The 19,687-nt window shown below is 44.9% G+C and overlaps 1 protein-coding gene across 5 annotated transcripts in view; it reads left to right on the top strand.

The window, feature by feature from the left end:
- Positions 1-19,687, top strand: part of LOC147619781 (serine/arginine-rich SC35-like splicing factor SCL30A) — a 99,902-nt gene that overhangs the window by 41,946 nt on the left and 38,269 nt on the right. For 3 of the 5 annotated variants that reach the window (XR_015270079.1, XM_086825620.1, XM_086825619.1), the window contains exons 2-9: positions 9,205-9,345; positions 9,506-9,583; positions 10,440-10,604; positions 10,836-10,879; positions 10,962-11,025; positions 11,751-12,023; positions 12,423-12,629; positions 12,718-12,771. Coding sequence is in view for 4 of the 5 variants with exons in the window: in XM_086825620.1 (XP_086681746.1) it covers positions 9,209-9,345; positions 9,506-9,583; positions 10,440-10,604; positions 10,836-10,879; positions 10,962-11,025; positions 11,751-12,023; positions 12,423-12,629; positions 12,718-12,771 (1,022 nt within the window). In the remaining variant the exon portion in view is untranslated. The remainder of the gene's footprint in view (positions 1-9,204; positions 9,346-9,505; positions 9,584-10,439; positions 10,605-10,835; positions 10,880-10,961; positions 11,026-11,750; positions 12,024-12,422; positions 12,630-12,717; positions 12,772-19,687) is intronic. The other 2 variants (XM_086825622.1, XM_086825621.1) reach the window with 1 other exon arrangement.

The following is a 19,687-nucleotide window of genomic DNA, read 5'->3' as shown; positions in this document are numbered from 1 at the left end:
CTCTTGGGTATTTGCAAATACACCAGCATTGCCTTGGACAACTCCCTCAACAAATATCTATCAGCATAAAACCGTGCTTTATCTTTAGCACTCCTTATAGAATCTCTAGCTTTGGCTAGCATCTCCTACATATCTCCCAAGAAATCCCTAGCTGTATCATTCTCAAGGTCCTTAAGTCCCATAGCTATTGGAGATCTAGGTTGGTATCCATACATCAGCATAAACGGACTATAACCAGTGGCCGCATGCTTAGCACTATTATGGGCAAACTCAACCATCAGGATGTACCGCTCCCAGTCTAATGGTCTCTTGGAAACGTATGCACGAAGCATATCCTCCAAAGCTTGATTCATCCTCTCCGTCTACCCGTCAGACTGAGGATGATTAGAGAAACCCAAACTCAGCTTGGTCTCCAATCTTTGGAAGACTGCTGCCAGAAGTGTCCAATAAACTTCGAGTCCCTATCACTCACCATGTCACAAGTTAAACCATATAACCTGAAAAGCTGCTCAACAAAGTTACAAACTGCTGTGCCAATTCAAGAGCCGTTACTATTTTCCTTGTGGATAAAAATCTTACCATCTTTGTCAATATATCTACCACCACCCAAATGGCATCATGCCCTCTATGAGTGCATGGTAAACCGGTGATAAAATCCATGGAAGTACTCTCCCATTTACTATCAAGGATCTCCAAAGGATGTAATGGTCCCCCTAAGGGTGAGCTCACTTGCACCCTTCTATTTTGTTTGTACTTAACTTGTGTTTAGCGTGTGATTTCAGTGATCCTTTGGGAGGACTCCTATAGGAGTCAACTCAATTCAATTTATCATCTTAGACTACATAGTATAATCTTATAGCGAGGGTAAGGAATCAACTCTAATTGATTCCTTACCCATCAGCCAGTTGATATTGTGCTAATTCTTTCTATCTTTAGCGGTGCATTTGCCCTATCAACTACTTATTTGCTGTACTAATTCTTTCTATTTGCTGGCTTCATTATGGTTGAGTCTGCCCTCCATCTCCGGAGGTTTGACAGAAACTCAGTACGAAGGCGTTTGTGTGAATATATGCTCTTACGTGTGTGTGTGTGTGTGTGTGTGTCATAGGATTTTCTGTCTGGCCTTTGTATGTGTGTATGTGTGTGTGTGTGTGTGTGTGTGTGTGTGTGTTAGTGGGAGGGAGGCCGCCGAAGACCTGCTCGACTGCTCTCGACTTGCTCCCTTGCTCTGTCGACCTGCTCGTCTGCTCCCTCATCCTGTTCGCCTGCTCGTGTGAGAGCACATGTGGTGAGGCGATTGTCCCAGGACTGTATCGGCCCTGCAGCCTATACTGCGTCAGTCCTGCAGTAATCTACGCGACCTTCTGAGGCTACCCTGATGCTCTTTTCTCTCATCGCCAATCTGCTCTTTTTCATCTCTTCCTCGACCTGAGTGCGTGTATAGGAGTGAGTGTGTGTGTGCGTATGTGCTGTGCCTCGCTACAGGTCTATTTTTCCCCTTCTGTATAAGTCGCTTCAGCTCTCTGTTTTTCCCCTTCTGTATAAGTCGCTTCAGCTCTCCGTTTTTCCTCTCCTTGTAAGATTGCATTCCAATAGTGCTGTTCCCCCTTTTTCCTGATCTGTGTCTTCCTGCTGAATCGATTGGTCTCGATGGCAGAATCAAGCAAGTATTATGTCAAGAGAGCTCTTTCTCCTGAACCTGAAAGACAATCAAGGGAATCTCTGCCCCCCATAGCTCCTTCATCTGAAGATGCTTCCTATGTGTTTGACATGTTGAATGAGGATTTTCAACAAAGTAGAAGAGAATGGACACTACCTGCTCCGGAACTCACTTACAAGATGAAGTTACCTTCTCTTGTGCATCCTCTGAAGAAGCTCTCTCAAACTGCAGTCATCATCTTTTTTCCAGGTAAAATACCCTCGGCTAATGATGCGGGACAATGGGTGAATTCTCTCCTAGGTGGATGCTATGTAGAAGGAGTCTATTTTGCCTCCAGAGGATTTTATGAAGTTCATCTCTTGGATGTATTGACAAAACAAAAGATGCTGGAAATGTCCCCTTTATTTTTTGGTCGTCAAATGGTGCACGTCATGCCTTGGTCTCCTAACAAGGATTATCAGAATCTCATCAAACATCACTGCCCTGTATGGGTTGAAGTTGTTGATTTCCCAGATTATATGAGAACAGAGCTTCCAGGCTTAGCGATGACTTTGGGACAAGTGATTTGTCCACCTCGTCCCACAGGTAACAAAAATCGTTTTTGCATTTTATGGGATACTGATAGACCAACCCCTTCTTCTATTGCAGTTGAGATTGAGGGTGTTAATTTGGGAAAGAAATATTTCACTTTGAAATGGGGCATTTTTGCCGGAGCTTGTTTCTCTTGTCACAAGTTCGGGCATCTAGCTTCGGAGTGTCCCTCAATCCTTCATCCGCCTCCTCCAGCTGCCATTCCTCCACCATCTAATAAAGGAGGTCAAAAGACTTATGTGGAAAAGATTGAAGCTAAAGGAGCAAAGCCTTCACTTCCTACAGGGAACCAAGCCAATTTAGCCCAACATAAGGATAAAGGAAAAAGCAAGCTAGTGGAAAATATTTCATCTTCTCACGAGGGTTGGCAGAATGCAAAGAAGACGGTGCCTCTCAAACAAAGACCTCTCCAATCTCGCAATTGGGATGCTTCTGCTCCATCTCCTGGCCAACCTTCTACCTCTTCGGACAGCCCCATCTCAAAAGCATGGGTCAATGCAGTTAAGAAGGGTATTCCACTTTGTGAAGAAGATGATTTAGTCAGGGAATTGGATTTTGAGGGTCAGCAAGACCCTGTGGCAATGGCAGAGGCTTGATGCCTCCCTTTCTGTTTGAGGATTGCTCATCTCTTGTACATATTTTCATGCGTACTTCTCTTAAATGTTTTTCTTATAATATACAGGGCCTCTGTAATCAGCACAAATGGAGACTCCTATGGCATTATATAAACAATACTCATCCTGATGTGGTGTGTCTGCAAGAGCATAATCAGCATTCTTTTGCTGGCCAGCATGGGTTCTTTTCAGGCTATGATATATTTTATGCAGGATCTGGACATTTCTCTGGGCTGTGCATTTTAGCCAGACATGATCTGCAGCCATGTGTAGCATTTAATGATCCTTATGGTCGATGGATGATTATCCAATGCATGATCAATGGAGAGATTTTTGAAATAGGCTCCTTGTATGCTTATCAAATTTCAGCCTCCAGAGCTCAAATGTGGGACTCCATCAACCAATATCCTTGGTCTTCAAATGCTCTACTTTGTGGTGATTTTAATAATTCCCCTCACTGGAAAGACAATACCACACATAAATCCCATATGATTCCCTCTGAAATCCAGCGATGGGAACATATGAATTCCTCTCTTCATACTGCAGATTTATGGACAGCAATTCACCCTTCGGTTTTGGGATTCACATATCATCATAATGCTTTTACAGAATATTGGGCCAGGCTTGATAGATGGTATCTTATTCATGCTCAGCAATATGATGATTATACATGTCAAATGTGGACTGATTATTCTCAACAACTATCTGATCATACTCCACTCTGGCTCAACCTTTCTTTTGGTATGCCTCTGGACGACATTCAGCTCTCTTTAGTCAGACACGTGCAGGTTAATCAATTATATCTTTCTCATGAAAAATTCCAGCAAATGATCAGATTGGCTTGTAAGCCATTGTTAGCGCATGCTCGGGAGGATCTGGATTTTGCTTGGAACTCCTTTGTACATCGTATTCAAAATGTCATTAAGGAATATGGAAGATGGTGCATGGCAGAAACTAGACAGCATATCCAGTGGGCAAAATCATACAAGCAGTCCTTGGTACAGATTAGCCATCAAAGGTCTCTTTCTGCTTCTGAACAGAATTCATTGTCTTGTGCTTCTTCCATGATTGATGCTAATGATAAACGCAAGCTTTCCAAATGGCAGACAAGGGCTAGAGTTAAACCTATGCTGGATAAGGGCTGCTCCTCGAAATCTTTCTTTCGAAATTTACACGCGTACAGACAAAGTCAATCTATCATGAGAATCAGGAAATCGGATGGTCTTTGGACCAAGTCTCTATCTCAGTTAGAAAAACAATGCCTGGATCATTTTCGGCTTCTTTTTTCTCTACCATCTTCTTCTACATCTCAGGCTGCATTGGCTCGGAGCAAATTTATTGAGCTTGTTTCTCCTATTGTTTCTTTGCAAAAAGCTTCGATGCTGGAAATGTCCTTTTTGGATACAGAATTGGATGAAGCCCTCAAGCATTTGGGTAAACATAAATCCCCAGGTTGGGATGGTTTGACAGTTGAATTTTTTGTAGCCTTCTGGGCTGAATTGAAGGGTCCAATCTTGAAGCTCGTTAATGTAGCCTGGCAGCATCAACATCTTCCCTCAGCTTGGAAACATGGTCTGGTTAAGCTTCTGCCCAAAAAACCTCTGTGTGAAACAATGGATGACTGGAGGCCTATCACTTTGATGCCTGTTATATATAAACTTATTGCTAAAATGCTGGTACACCGGATAAAGGATATCCTTCATGATGGACTTCATCCCAGGCAATATGGTTTTGTTCCAAGAAGGCATATACATGATAATATCTCCAATACTCTCATTGCAATGGAATATGCAAAATACTCTGCTCAAGATGTCTTGGTCATGCAGGTGGATGTGGCAAAGGCATTTGATACGGTGCAGTGGGATTATGTTTCTCAAATCATGTCTAAACTTGGTTTTGGGCCAAAGCTAGTTAATGTCATATACTGGCTTTACTCAGATTCCACTGCTCAATGCTTTATAGGGAAACATTTATCTGAGTCTTGGACTCTAGAACGATCAGTTCGACAGGGATGCCCTCTCAGTGCTCTGTTCTATGCTATTGCTTCGCATCCTTTGCTTCTTTACATGGATCATCTGGTTGATACTAGACAGTTAGAGGGGCTTCAGATTTCTGGTTCACGGCCTTTCATTGCACAGGCTTATGCAGATGATTCATTCTTCATGCCAAAGAACAGTCCTGTGGAGCTTCGTCTATTGATGGATACTCTTTCAGATTTTGGGTTGGCAGCTGGTTTAAAGATTAATTTTCAGAAATCGAAACTTTTACCTCTCAAGCATTGTGATTGGCATGCTATCCTGTGGCCTGGCCAGATTATTTATCCGGAAAGCATAGTAAGACACTTGGGCTATCCCATTGGCTGGAAAATCAGAAATAAGCAACAAATATCTTGGGTGCTAAACAAAATTAAGGACAAATTAGAATATTGGAAGATCTCCACTTGGCCATTACATGTACGGCTTCGAATTGTTCAGTCCATTGTTCTGGCTTATGTTCAATTCTACCTTCCTCTATTACATTGGTCATCTCGAGATCTTTCTTCTTTTATGTCTCAAGCCATGGAAATTTTTTGGAAAACTAAGCTTCATAAAAAAGCTTTAAGGCTGCTCAAAATGGACCTGCTTTGCTCGCCAAAAATGCATGGTGGTTTGAATATTATAAACATCAAATTTCATGCGCTGGCAAGAAAGATCACTATGCTCAAAACCTTCTTTCAGCAAGAACAGCCTTGGTCTATCATGTTGGCTATTCTGTGTGGTCGTATGCGCACCAATGCTTATGGTCACTGGTTGGTTGATCCATTGGAAGTAGTGCTTGGCAAATTTCAAGGTAAAATCCCTGGTTGTCCATTTTCTACTTCCTTGATTCAGGATTGGAAGAAAGTGCTCTCCCGCATCAAATGGTCTCCCCATCCTGCTTCTATAGCTTCCTCGCTTCGAATGGAAAGCATACATTGGAGTGCTGTTTTTTACTCTCCCCTTGCTGTACAACAACCAATCAGAGCTTACAATCTTATGAAATTGGGCATCCGCTTCATCGATGATGTAGTGGATACTACAGGGCAAATTCTTTCTTTTTCGGCAGCTTGCCAACAATACAATCTTGGGATGCATCATAGATCTATATGGAAAGTTATTGCAGATCTCTTACACCCTTTCATTCCGATTCCAACATTGGATGTAAGAGACAGGCTTCAAGATTGGCATCTTCAGTCTTCTGGCTCAAGATTATCCTCTCAATCTTTGCATCATTTGACTTCTATACAGGCTTATCGATTGATATTACCTCCTCCATGGATTGCTCAACATGCTAATTCTCTTTGGCATCTGGATAAGTCTTTAGCTTGGTGGAAAGCAAAACTGACTTTGATATGGAAGTTGAAAATGCCACTGAAACAGAGACTCTTTCTCTGGAGATGCATTGTTGGTATTTTTCCAGTGGGAGTGAAATTGGCTCAAAGAAGGATTGCCTCTCCTATTTGTCCAAGATGTCATCATACTACTGAGAGTGTTCCGCATTTATTGTGGTCTTGTTCATGTTCTAGAATCCTTCTAGACAAGATCTCCTATTTCTTATCTCTCAGATTTCCTGCACACAGATTCTACAAGTTTTTCTGGATGTTTGGCACCTTATCAGCTTCATTGTCACAGTATTCTCTTTTTTTCCATTGGATCAGATATTGGGCCTTGTGGACCCTCTGGCTACAGCGAAATTATACATATCTGAATTCACCCCTTCAGCAGCCTTATGAATTCTTCCGAGCCTCGTTGCGGCAGTCTTTATATGATGCCGTGCATGAGGGAGATTTGGATGTTTCTTGTGTTCAGCTTTTCTTTTACTGTTTCTGATAGATAGGGCATAGGCTCTTTTCTTGAGCACTGCCCTGCTCTTGCATAGAACTTTGTTACTGCTGTTTTTTGAGTTCTAGGGTTTAGACATCCTCCTGATGCCTGACCCTTTTGTACATTCATGATATAATGCAATTTCAACTGGTTTTACCAAAAAAAAAAGTGTGTGTGTGTCATAGATAACACAAACAAGGGGTTCGGCATAGTGAAAAGTTTGTGGGATTCGGAGTCTCGTGAGTGTGTGACTCTCACTTATGTGTGTAGGTGAGTAAGTGCGTGTCAACCCACTCTTAGAGTGGTTAGAATAAATATCTAGATATTATACTTGTTTGACATACGTTGATGTCATTCAGATGAGCCTCTAACGCTATTGTACTTGGTGAATCTTAACAACACATCAATCAATCAAACCATTATTGAGTCGTGCACATCCGCTTCTCATTGAGCTTGCTACATCTCTCTTTCTCTCTCTCTCATCCAATCCATCATTTTGGTGCCATGTAACTCTGATCGTCATCATGGTATCATAGCACAAGTTCTGCTTCTGAATTCCATTGCCAGACTCATCCTCCTATCGCCGGACTCATCCTTCTGAGGCGTGGCCTTTTCTTTTTGCTTCCGCTGCTGCCCGACGCCGCTGGAGGACTTGCCATGATAAGCATGCGCATGTCACATGCAAATCCACATACATGTAGGCATGTTACATGCAAAGTTACTCACATGAGAAATTTGGCGGAGCTAGGTTGAGCTCTGCCTTGTGCACCCTTTCCTCGACTCCAGGCCTTTTCCCATTGTGTGCCCTCTTGCTCCACATTGCTATGTTCAACCACATCTCTAACAAAAATATAGTATGGGGAAATACTCTTCTTCATTGCATTATTAATTTGAATATGGGATGCAAGAGGGATGTATCGCCGAGCCTGCATCACTTTCCAAAAGTGTGCATTATATGCTTCCACTTTCTCATGTTCCCTTTGGCTGAAAATGTCCCACTCTTTGATGATGTTCTTCTCAGAGTGGGGAGGCAAAAATTGCTTTCTAAATGCAGCTTTGAAGCCTTCCTAGGTCTTAGGAGCAATACCAAGAATCTTCTCGGCTAGCCACCAAGATAGTAGTGCCCTTAAGATGGTGACCACCGTGTTTGAGTTTGGAATTTTCTCAATAGTTCTCCTGAAGAAAATTCAAATTGTGAAATAAAGGCAAGAGCCTTGTCCATATGAAAATTTCCATGATAGTCTTCAAATTTAACGTGCATATCCCCTGTTTTAAATTCCATAAGCTTCTGAGGAGGGGAAGAAGAGTCCTTAGACTGCTCATCCACATCATCATATATATGCTCTTTCCTCTTATGCTTGTTTGGATCCTTGGGCATAGGCACATGCTCCTTGTTTTTCCCTTTGCCTTTGTTCATAAATCCAGCAGGGCAGCTTGCCTTTACCTTGCATATGCATCTCTTTATCCAATCCCAGCATGAAGCCTTTTCCATGCTAGTGTTGTGGTGAAGATATCCCAATAAGCAGTTAGAGACCGTGAAAAGGACTACTTTTGGGACTTTGTACCATGGGCTATATCAGCTTGACAGGTATGAGAAGAAGATGCATGATGCGTGTATGGTGGCTACCACTACTCCTACCATGCAAGAGGCAGAGTTATGGCATGCGTGCTTTGGGCATGTAAGTTTTGGTAGTTTCATGCTTTTGCAGAAGCATCATATGGTGATGGATATGCCTCATGTGGAGCTGCCTCCCAGACATGTATGTGAGGGATTTAAGCAAGATGCATCGGAATGCCTTTCCAAAGGATGGTTCGGTAAGAGCTGTTAAGAAATTGCAGCTCATTCACAGTGATGTATGTGGTCACCTTCCTCGGGAAAGCATCAATACTTTGTGACATTTATTGATGACTATTCCATATTTGCATGGGGTTTACCCCGTTAAGGCAAAATCTGAGGTCTTCATGTGTTTTCAACATTATGTTGCCATGGCTGAAAATGACACAAGATGTAAAGTGCAAACACTTGGTTCAGATAGAGGGAGGGAGTGTATGTCTAATGCCTTCAAGGCATACTTGTCACAAAAGGGCATAAACCATCGATGTACGATGCCATATACACCACAGCAAAACGGCGGAGTTGCATATAGGAAGAATTGACCCCTCATGGAGATGGCATGGTGTATGGTGGTGAAGGGCAAAGGATTACCCCAATTATAGTGGGGATTCTTTGTTGCACAAAGATTCCTTTGTTAGTGCAGAGCAGGTGATTGACTTGTCTTGTACGATGTTTATCTTTTTTGCTATGAACTTTAGAGTGAGTTGTTGATGTAGGAACTTTTTCAAATCTGTGCTGATGATTGATCACTTTCCAGAAATTGGTTCTTTGGACTCTGGAGAACTTAAAAAGAAGAAGAGACAAGCTGTTATATGGTTATGTGCTACTTTTTCCTATTGGATTTCTCTCCTCCTCACAATTATTGGTGTCTCTTCTCCTCAGAAGCATGCGGCGCAGTCCCAGTTATAGTCCTCCACGAAGGGGTTATGGCGGGCATGGTAGAAGCCCTCCAAGAGGGCGCTATGGTGGGCATAGAGATGCGCCTTGTGGCCTCCTTGTTCGCAATATTCCTAAAGACAGCAGGTGTGTCTCTTTTACTTATGGTTGCTGACATTGTAAGGAGTATAAAGTAAGGCTAGCAATTTGGTTTGTTTTGATGCTTGCCAATAGAACTTATAGCCATAGCATGCATATGGCTCTGAGATTTCATTCATTGAAAGCTGTCTTCATAATTGCATTGCAGGCCTGAAGAAGTTCGTGCTTCATTTGAGAGATTTGGACGTATCAGAGATGTATATCTTCCAAAAGATTATTACACTGGGTAACCTCCAAGTGCTTTGTAGAAGTATCTTTCACCAATTGCAGACATGTGAAAGGTGCCCGAGGACTGCTTGGGAATAATTAAAAGAAATTGTATATTGTGGCAGGAGTGATATGCTTGGCGTAAATTTGTGACTGAGAATAATGCTCCTTGAACCCATTTTTTTATAGAGCTTTTACTAGCACCCTTGGGCTGTTTACAAATGTTAGTAAGTTTTGTGTTGAGTTAGCATTCATTTCTATCCTCGAATTGTATGTCAATTAGGAAGATAGTTGTGAGAGAGAGACTGGAACACAGGCCCTGGCTGAAGCTTTCTCAGCTGGCTCTTTTGTGCTTCTATGTTGCCTAACTTTTTGGCTTCTTCAAGGCTGTAAAGGTGGTGTACAAAGAAAAAGTTTTTGGGAGACCTCAAGAGATACTGATGCAAGAGAAGTCCAAACGAAGAAAGTTTGTGGCCAATGCTTAAAGAGATGTAGAGAACGGAGCAAAAAATGAGTCTCAACAGAAATGAAGAATATGAAGTCCTATACATTTAATTGATGTGGCGCAGATAGTAACTACACAGCAAGGTCAGCAGCCCAGAGCTTGGTTTGTTATGTATGTGTGAACCACACACACACTCCTCTGAGCAGAAATGCTGTCAGGTTATGTTTGGTATGTGTAGGCCAGTCTATCTTTGTAGTTTAGACGAGGGGGTTGGTAATTGGACTTTTTGAGCTTAAAGCTGGCCTCAAGTTTTTTTATTTCAACCAATAACCCTGATGAACCCTCGGCTTATTTATTTTCGTGCTGTGAGTTGTTATTTAGTATGTTTCCACTATGTAAATGACTAAACTAGGCGCTAATCTATATGCAGGGAGCCTCGGGGTTTTGGATTTGTGCAGTTCCTGGATCCTGTTGATGCTGCTGAAGCAAAGCGACATATGAATCGGCAAATCTTCAGAGGTCGGGAGATCACTGTGGTGTTTGCTGAAGAAAATAGAAAGGGGCCTGATGAAATGAGAGTGAAAGGGAGACCAAGGTTAATGTTCTACATTTTGAATCTACATTTGAAACCCCATTTACGCACAGATTCAACCTGTTGTTCTAACCAGGGCTAGGAGAACCACTAGAGGAATTTTACACTACAAAAATTTGAATGCTCTATTTCGTTGCTGTTCTGGTTGGAGTGTTTTTTTTTTGGCATCTGATGCAGCATGTGTTCAATTATTGTTTTTTTTGGTTTTTATTTGGGTTTGGGGGTTTGTTTCAGAGGACGCATGAGCTATGGAGGGTATAGGCGGTCTCCTTATCGTGGTATTCTACTTTACTGCAACCAGTGTGTCAAATCCTGATGCTTTATGATGACAGGCTTAAGAAATGCCTCATCTTATGGCAGGTCGGTCACCATCTCCCTCTCCACGCTATCGTTCACCTTCTCCAAGGGGTGGTCGTTACTCCAGGTGTAGCTACCTATTTTCCAACTGGTTTTTTATTAATTATGCCAAGGACAAGGGCCTTTTATTTCAATTAATCTTTTGCAACCTTCTGGATGATTTTGGCTTCTCATGCAGGCTTTTACTAGCTGTATTTTCCCTTTAGGCTGAATAAAATGTCTTCAATTTTAGCCAGCTTGTGTGGCCTTCTTCATTGCTTTGCCTTAATGTGTCCTCCTTCAATTTTAGCCCTATGTGCGTCCTTCATTGTTTGCTCTAGTTAATGAAGGTGTTCTAAGGTCCTTTGTTTGTGAATGTATGCAGTTCTTCACAGCCCTAAGAGGGGCTACGAAGAAGAATTCGGGCTGTATGAAGATTTTTGAGAGTTATGCATTCTGAATTCGTCTGCAGAGAAAGCCTCTGATTGCATGTCTGCATACAGTCACAAAGAAAGAGCCTTAGAACCTGCATTAAAAAAGAAGAGCACCATAATGAAGGCAAAGTAGGTCAGAGAAGAATTGCATCCAGCTGGATGGATCAGGCAAAGTAGGTAACAGGAGGGGTGTGAGGGGAATCAGTACCAATAGGAGAGCAAACGAATATTACAGTACCGCAGCCATTATTGAGGTGCCACTTAACATGTTTTATGGTTCTCCTATTTCTGGGGGCAGGGTGATTTAGCTCTGTAGCCTGACATTAGTTCGTGTTTTGCCGAGGTCTACTTAAAGTTGATTATATCAGAATTTGTGCAGGTCTAACAATGTGGCATCTAGACGGGACAGGTACGGGTCATTGTCTCCTTCTCCTGCCAGAGGTAGGACCCGTTCCAGGTCCCCTGATACTCATAGGAAGGGGCGAGGAGGTTCTCCTGGTGATAGGTCATATTCACCCCATTCAAAAGATGGGCTGACAAATGTGGATTCTCACAAAAAGGGAGGCAGGCATTCAGCTTCTCCAGAAAGATCGTCTTCCCAGCTGAAGGATGGGCAAGACAAGTCTTCAGGAAACAGGCGAAGAATTTCACGGTGGGTGTTGCTCTTCAAGCCTCGTGCTTAAAATACATCAAAGCAATGGTGCACTGATTTCTGTAGCCCTTCCTCCAATGGTGATAATCTAGTTAGGTTTGTGTAATGAATCATGTTAGGTTTTGTGATGAGGTCTTATAGTCATCCAAGGATAGCTAGTCTAGTTGCTGGTCTCTGCAAGGTATCCATTATATGCTTGGTGCATGGCTCGGACTCTTAGAACATGCTAGCCATGTGTCACTGTGTGCTTATGCATGACTAAGGTCTTCACTTCGAGAGTTTGTCTGTCGATCATCATCCAAGGATGACTAGATTGCTTGTGGTTTTCTCTTTACACAAGATATGTATGAATGTGTTTGGTTTATGGCACTGACTGCTGTTGGAATGGAAATTTTGCAGATCAGCATCTCGCTCACCTGAATCAGAACGGTATTCCAGATCTCCTCGAAAGGATTTAAGGCGGCGATCAAAGTCTTGGAGGGAGTCAAGGTCTCCACGCTTGCCATCTCCACCTCCTCAACGAAGGCATTCGCCTTCCTTAAGGAACTCTAGGGACTCGCCAGATCCAGTACAGAAGACATACTCTAGTCTGACTCCTGAAGAAAGGTATGTCGTTAAATCATGTTAAAGCAGCTCTTTGAATATTTATAAAAAAAATGCAGATACAGTCCTGATTTTCTTTGTCACTCCCTAGACCCAATCAAGCCAATGCAGGTGGCAACCCCGTGTGCTCAACAGAACCATTTAGGTTAGTATGCACAACTGAATAGGGTTGCTCAACATTTAAAACAAAAAAAGAAAGGGTTACTAGCTGACATAAAAAACAGGTGGTGTTATTTAATTTGAGGGATAAAAGTGTAATTGCCCCAGACAGGGTTGAGCTTAATCTTGCCACACACTTCAACTATTACTACGATTAAACAAAATGATTCAACTATAACTATGATTAAACAAATAAAATGGCATAAAACCAAACAAAATAGCAATGCTGAAATTTAAATGACATTGGCAATGGGGCTAGAAAGGCGCCCCCCCCCCCCCCCCCCTTGTCATATGATTGTATTACTAAGGATTCCTCAAGATACAAGCTTGATGGGCATCACATACCAGATTTCCAATGGCATTCATGCAATGCAAAAACTTTGCAAACATGATTTATCAAAGTTGGAGTAGATAGCACCTAAAAAGAACATCTAGGGGCTGAAGGATGTTACCATTTGGCCACTTATATGGTTTTCCCCAATTTCTCATGCCCAAATGTGGCCAGTATGTGGATCATAGTGTTTTGGGTCCTAGTGCCGCGCTTTTTGATGTGCCAAATTCATACCCGGAAATGCCAGTGCGTTTGTACATGTTCCATGACCAGGAGTTTTGTTCATAAATCAATTGCACATGCACACATGTTCGCATGCATGACATTGTTTTCATGTGATCTGTATTCGTGTGTTTGCCTGCTATGAATGTCCAGTTCACGGGCTTGGGACGCCTACCCGTGAACCATGCGAGTGCCTTGTATTCTGACGTGTTTTGTGGCCTGTGAACAGGGTTTGCCCAAAACCTTTGTTATTTTTATTAAAATTGCTTTGTAATGTTATAACCTTTGCAGGTTCACATTTATTAGTAAGTGAGTGGACACTCATTAAATGTGCCTGGGGTCCAACTGAGTGGGCACCCAAATGACCTAGGCATGTGAAGAGGACATCTTACTTATACATTGTAACCCCCACGTGTTATCGAGGTTGGTGGAGAACAAATTGAAGGCATGTAGGGCTGAATTCGCATCCACGAAAGGTTTTCGAAAAGAAGTCAGGCCACTTTGGAATCCATCGCTTCTGTGCATAGTTCCCCATAAGCAGGTCGTTTTGCAAAATGGAAAGTATAGAAGCGACCCACACCTACTTCTTGACCCGCAGCCACCCTCCACTCTGGTTATGCTGCTGGCCAATTTGCTACAGGCTGCTGGCCGATCACCTGCAGGCTGCTGGTCGACTGCTTTGGCCTGGTCGTACAGCCCCTACAGTTGCTGAAACCTCTCTTCTACCTGCTGGACATTCCAAGCTTTTCAAACTGGGACACTATTATGATCTCTTGGCTGATGGCCGGCTGCTAAACGTGTCGGACAGCATCTTCATCTTCCAATGAGACTCCTTCCATTGAGATACCTAGTCCAGGCGCAAGTACGGGCACACCAACATCGTGTGTGGACCCGGAAAGCTAGTACCGTGACTGCTCACTCTAGTGAAGGGGGCGGGAGGATTTCTCGAGGGACATCGACTATGAAAGGAACTCTTCTCCGATCGTCTTGTTTGGTATCTGTATTCATTTGTGGTGCATTTATGGCAAATCTGGCTTAACTTGGTATTGAGGAGGGGGGGGGGTCGGCCCGGATTCCACCCCTAGTGTGGTGTTACTGAGCACTTTCTCTTTCTAGTTTCGCCTATGTCTTGAGCCGTCTTAAAAATACGGTGCCCAATACGTGCTTACACCTTGTGGGGTGCATTACATTGGTATCAAAGCACAGTTGTTTCCCTCTCTGGGAAATGATCTTGTGGGCTTGGACACCGTGTTGATAGTACACTTGATACTATGGAAAACCAAGCAAGACGTGAAGAGTGTCAGAATATGCAGCGGAAATGACAGCCAAACTTGGGTAGACAAGAGCAAGTAGACTGCAGAAAATAATCAGCACAAGAAACACAGAGAGATAGGTGTGTAAACTCTTCTCTATACACAAGATCCCGAAAAACTGAATGAGAAAGTGGTGGGGGCTGAGGGGCAATATATACATCTCCATGTGAGCAGTCGGCCAGCTACAGAAGGTGCCCACGACTGAGAAAATACCCACGACTGCTGAAAATAGCAGTCGGCCAGCTACAGATGCCTACGCCTGAGCAAAGCAAGTCGGCCAGCACTCCTACAGCCCACGACTGATGTAGATCCAGTCGGCCAGCAATAGGATGCTCCTGGCATCACCTGGCAGCCCTCCAACCACTAGGAAAAAATGGGAAAAATAGGGAAAAAATACGGGGAGTGTGGAAAAATGATATACGGGCGGGCACACCCACAACAGAGGCCTTGGTAGACACAAGATGACTTCTAACACCCCCTCTCAGTGCCTGGCTGTGAAACCAACCCCAGGGAGCAGGAGTGCCGCCTGAGCGTAGCCTGAGGTAGAGACTTCGTGAAGAGGTCCGCCGCATTGTCCTCCGTCGAACAATAAAGTAGCAAGATGTCACCCGCCAAGATCTTCTCACGTACAAAGTGATACTGTATCCCTATATGCTTGGTCCGGGCATGGAAAACCGGGTTCCGAGCAATAGCTATACAACTCAGGTTATCACACTGGATGACTGTGGGCTCCCTCTGTGGAAACCCCATCTCGCCTAGCAGCCTCCGCAGCCATACAACCTCACAAGCAGCACCACAAGCAGCCCGATACTCTGCCTCTGTCGAAGAAAGGGCAATAGTTGGCTGCTTCTTGCTGCTCCAAGAAACTGCTCCTGAGGCGAGGGTAAAAGTGTATCCTGAAGTAGATCTCCTCGTGTCTGGATCTCCTCCCCAATCTGAGTCACTCCAACCTTGGAGCTTGACTCCATTCCCTCCTGTGTAAAAGAGTCCCAGATCCTTCGTACTCTGCAGATACCGCAAGGTCCGCAATCCTGCGTCCCAATGAGTCTTCAATGGCGTCTGCATAAAAGAGCTCAACAGCCCCACGGAGAAGCTCAAGTCCAATCTGGTGTTCAGCAACCAGATCAATGAACCAACCAACTTCCGGTACTGCGAGGCATCAACTGGCTCACAAGGATCTGTGACGGTTAACTTTGTGTTCGGGTCCATCGGCGAAGTAATAGGCTTGCAGTTCTCCATCCCAAAGGCCTCAAGCAACTCATGAACATACCGCTGCTGAGAGACGAAAAACCCCCTGTGGGTCTGCCAGATCTCCAATCCCAAGAAGAAGTGGAGTAAGCCTAAGTCGGTCATCTCAAACTCCATTGACAAGGCAGCCTTCGTCACTCCAATGTGCTCCACATGACCGCCGGTGAGAATGAGATCATCCACATAAAGGATGATAAGTGTGACCATGCCGCGTTCCCGAAAGAGATATAGGTTCGGATCTGCAACCGATCTCTGAAATCCGGTCCGAATAAAGAAGGAATCAATCTTTTGATTCCAAGCCCTGGGAGCCTGCTTAAGACCATACAAGGCCTTACGTAACCTGTAAACCATCCCTTCCGATCCTGGAAAAGGAAAGAGGCTGCTCAACGTACACCTCCTCCTGCAGGTCACCATTAAGGAACGCCGATTTTACATCCATCTGGTACACGGGCCACCTTTGAGAAGAAGCAAGGGCAAGAACGGTCCGAATCGTGGTCATCCGCGCTGTCGGTGCAAAGGTATCCTCGTAGTCGATGCCTGGCCGCTGAGCATAACCCTTAGCCAGGAGCCTGGCTTTGTGTTTGTCCACCGACCCATCAGCCGCGTACTTGGTCTTAAAGACCCATTTGACACCAATGACTGACCGCTTCGACGGCCTCGGTACCAACTCCCAAGTGTTGTTCTTCTCGATGGCGTCAAGTTCCACCTGCATGGCTTCCCTCCAAGTATCCTGTGAAAGGGCTTCCTTTACGGAAGTGGGCTCTTTATCCCGCATGATACGAGACATCAGAGCATAGTTCACCTGAAGAAGCTCCGCCGTGTTGCTTTTATCTCGGACTCGATGTGATCTTCGAGGGCCGTCCTCTGTGGTCCACTCGGAGGGTAGCTCCGTGACACCCGACTCCCGAAGGGTGTCTAACAACCACCTAGGTACTCGAACAGATCGTGGAGCCTCCTATGGTCGTGGGGGCTCAACTCCAGCTGCGGGCTCAACCTCCTGTGATGACTGAGGTGGATCAACTGGAGTGGTAGACTGGGAATCATCATCAGACTCCTCTGGATCTCCAAGAAGTGGCGGATCCTCGACAGTGGATGCTGGAACATGCTCGTCAAAGACCACATCCCGGCTGACAACAATCTCGTTCCTCTCTGGATCATACAACCTGTATCCCTTGGAAAGAGAGTTATACCCCACAAATACCAGCTTGCGAGACTTGGAGTCAAGCTTCCCCCTCTGCTTCTTCGGAATATGTACATACGCGTCACTCCCAAAGACACGGAAGTGCGAGACATCGGATTTCATGCCAAAATATGCCTCAAATGGAGTCATATGGGGTACAGAAGTCGTCGGAGAGCGGTTAATGGTATGGACAGCTGTTGCCACAGCCTCACCCCAAAGTGGACGAGGAAGATCACGATGCTCCAGCATGGTCCTCGCCATCTCCACCACAGTCCTGTTCTTACGTTCAACAACTCCATTCTCCGAAGGCAATCCTGTATGGGCCAATTCCCTCTTGATGCCATGATCTGCACAAAATCGGAAAAATACAGTCGAGGAGAATTCACCTCCTTTGTCAGCCCTAAGAGTCTTGACCTGAAATCCAGACTCTTTCTCCACCATCACGTGCCAATCCTTGAACCGAGCAAAAGCCTGGTCCTTTTGTGAAAGAAAGTAGACCCACGTGAATCTGGTACAATCATCAACAAGCAGCATGAAGTAGAGAGATCCTCCCAAGGATGGTATCTGCTGTGGTCCACACAAGTCAGTGTGAATCAACTCCAATGGTTTCGAAGCCCGCCTGGAAGCCTGCTTCGGAAAGGATTCCCTGTGCTGCTTACCACGTATGCAAGAACTGCAGCGTTCTGCCTATTTCCAACATCTGGCAAGCCAACCCCGGAAGGCGCGCCGCAAAGCATCCACATTTAAGTGGCCAAAACGAAAGTGCCACAAATCTCCGACCTGAGAGCCTGTCAGTGAGGAGAGTGCAGAGAGCTTGTAGATGCCATTCTCCACACCGCCTTCCCAAACAACTTTGCCTGTCTCACGGTCCCTTAGAGCAACTGAATGCTCCTCAAATTCCACCCGAAAGCCAGTCTTGCATACCTCATGCACTGACAAAAGATGAAAGCCCAGAGCAGGGACATAAAGAACACGGGAAGCATGCTTGCCCCCCTTGCTGTCGGGAATAATCTCCATCCGGCCCTCACTATGAATCGGAATAGTGGAGTTATCGCCAATAAAGATACGACCTGACTGCCGTTTCAGATCCAGAAAGAAGTCACGGGATGGAGTCATGTGCCTAGAAGCACCACTGTCGAGAATCCATTCTCGGGTATCCTTTGCGGTGAAGCCAACTGCCTCTTTGCTCGAAGATGATGAAGCATCGGAGTCCTCCATCTCCAAGTGCACAAATGCCGGAGTCTTCGCAGCTGAGGCTAAGGAATCAGCAGTCTTCCCTGTCCGCTTAGGGCACTTCCTCCAGTAGTGGCCTTTCTCGCCACAATCATTACACGATCTTTCGGCCTTCAGCTTCTCTCGTTCTGGATCAGGCTTCTTCTCAGAAGACTTCTCCGGTGAAGCCTTCCCTTTGCCCTTGTTGGTATTACGGCCTTTCGACCGTTGGCCAGTTAAGGCCTCCGAACCTCCGCCGTGAGGAGGGTTCGTGAAACGTTCCTCCTGGTCCAAGACCATTGGCACAAGCTCCTCCCAAGTAATGGTGCTGAGCCTGCCACTCGTGATCAATGAGGAATAGAAAGCGGAATACTGACCAGGCAAGTGGGAAAGTAACGTGATGGCCATATCTTCAGATGATATCTCTTTCCCAGCTGGAAGGACTTCCTGCTGAAGGGCTTGCAGCTTGTTAATGTGTTCGCGCATCGTCGAAGACTTTGCAGGGTTCATAACCCGCATCTGCACTTCCAAGGATATCCGCTTCATGGGTGACACCCTGTTGTACAAAGAAGCCAAGTGCTCCCATATGCCTCTCGCCAGCGTCATGTGCTTCACATGGTTGATCACCTGTGGTGTGCAATTGAGGAATATAAACGACCGGACCCTGGCGTTGACACGGTCCCACATGAGTGCTTGTGCCTCGCGGTCCTTCCTCGTCGATAATAACTCCCCTTCCTCATCTTCCGGCCGTGGCACCCCTATGATAATAAAATCAGCAAGATCATATGACTCCAAAACTGACTCCATCATGACCTTCCAGATGCTGTAATTGGACCCGTCCAACTGCCGATCCACTGGGAACGTGGGGAGAGTCGGAATCTTCACGTGCTTCTCAGCCATCTCTAGTAAATCTGCCATCTCGGAGAGTAACCTGAAAGGGTGGGTGGGTGGCAAAAATCTGAAAATCTGAAAATATGCAAGTGGCTGTCCAGCCCCTTTGCCCGCCTTCCTCTTGCACCTTCTCTTCCCGTTCAGCCCGGAACAGTCCACCGATCAGCAACCTGTTGCTCCCCCTCTTGCTCAGAAAAACGCCCAAGATCTCCTAGAGCCTAGGGCTCTGATACCATGTCAGAATATGCAGCGGAAATGACAACCAAACTTGGGTAGACAAGAGCAAGTAGACTGCATAAAATAATAAGCACAAGAAACACAGAGAGATAGGTGTGTAAACTCTTCTCTATACACAAGATCCCGAAAAACTGAATGAGAAAGTGGTGGGGGCTGAGGGGCAATATATACATCTCCATGTGAGCAGTCGGCCAGCTACAGAAGGTGCCCACGACTGAGAAAATACCCACGACTGCTGAAAATAGTAGTCGGCCAGCTACAGATGCCT

The sequence above is a fragment of the Cibotium barometz genome, chromosome 32 (genome assembly GCF_041138505.1).
Source record: "Cibotium barometz isolate CiBa-2024 chromosome 32, ASM4113850v1, whole genome shotgun sequence".
In the NCBI taxonomy this organism is placed as follows: domain Eukaryota; kingdom Viridiplantae; phylum Streptophyta; class Polypodiopsida; order Cyatheales; family Cibotiaceae; genus Cibotium; species Cibotium barometz.
Note: the sequence above shows the minus strand (reverse complement) of the source record. Positions and strands in the feature narration are given on the sequence as shown.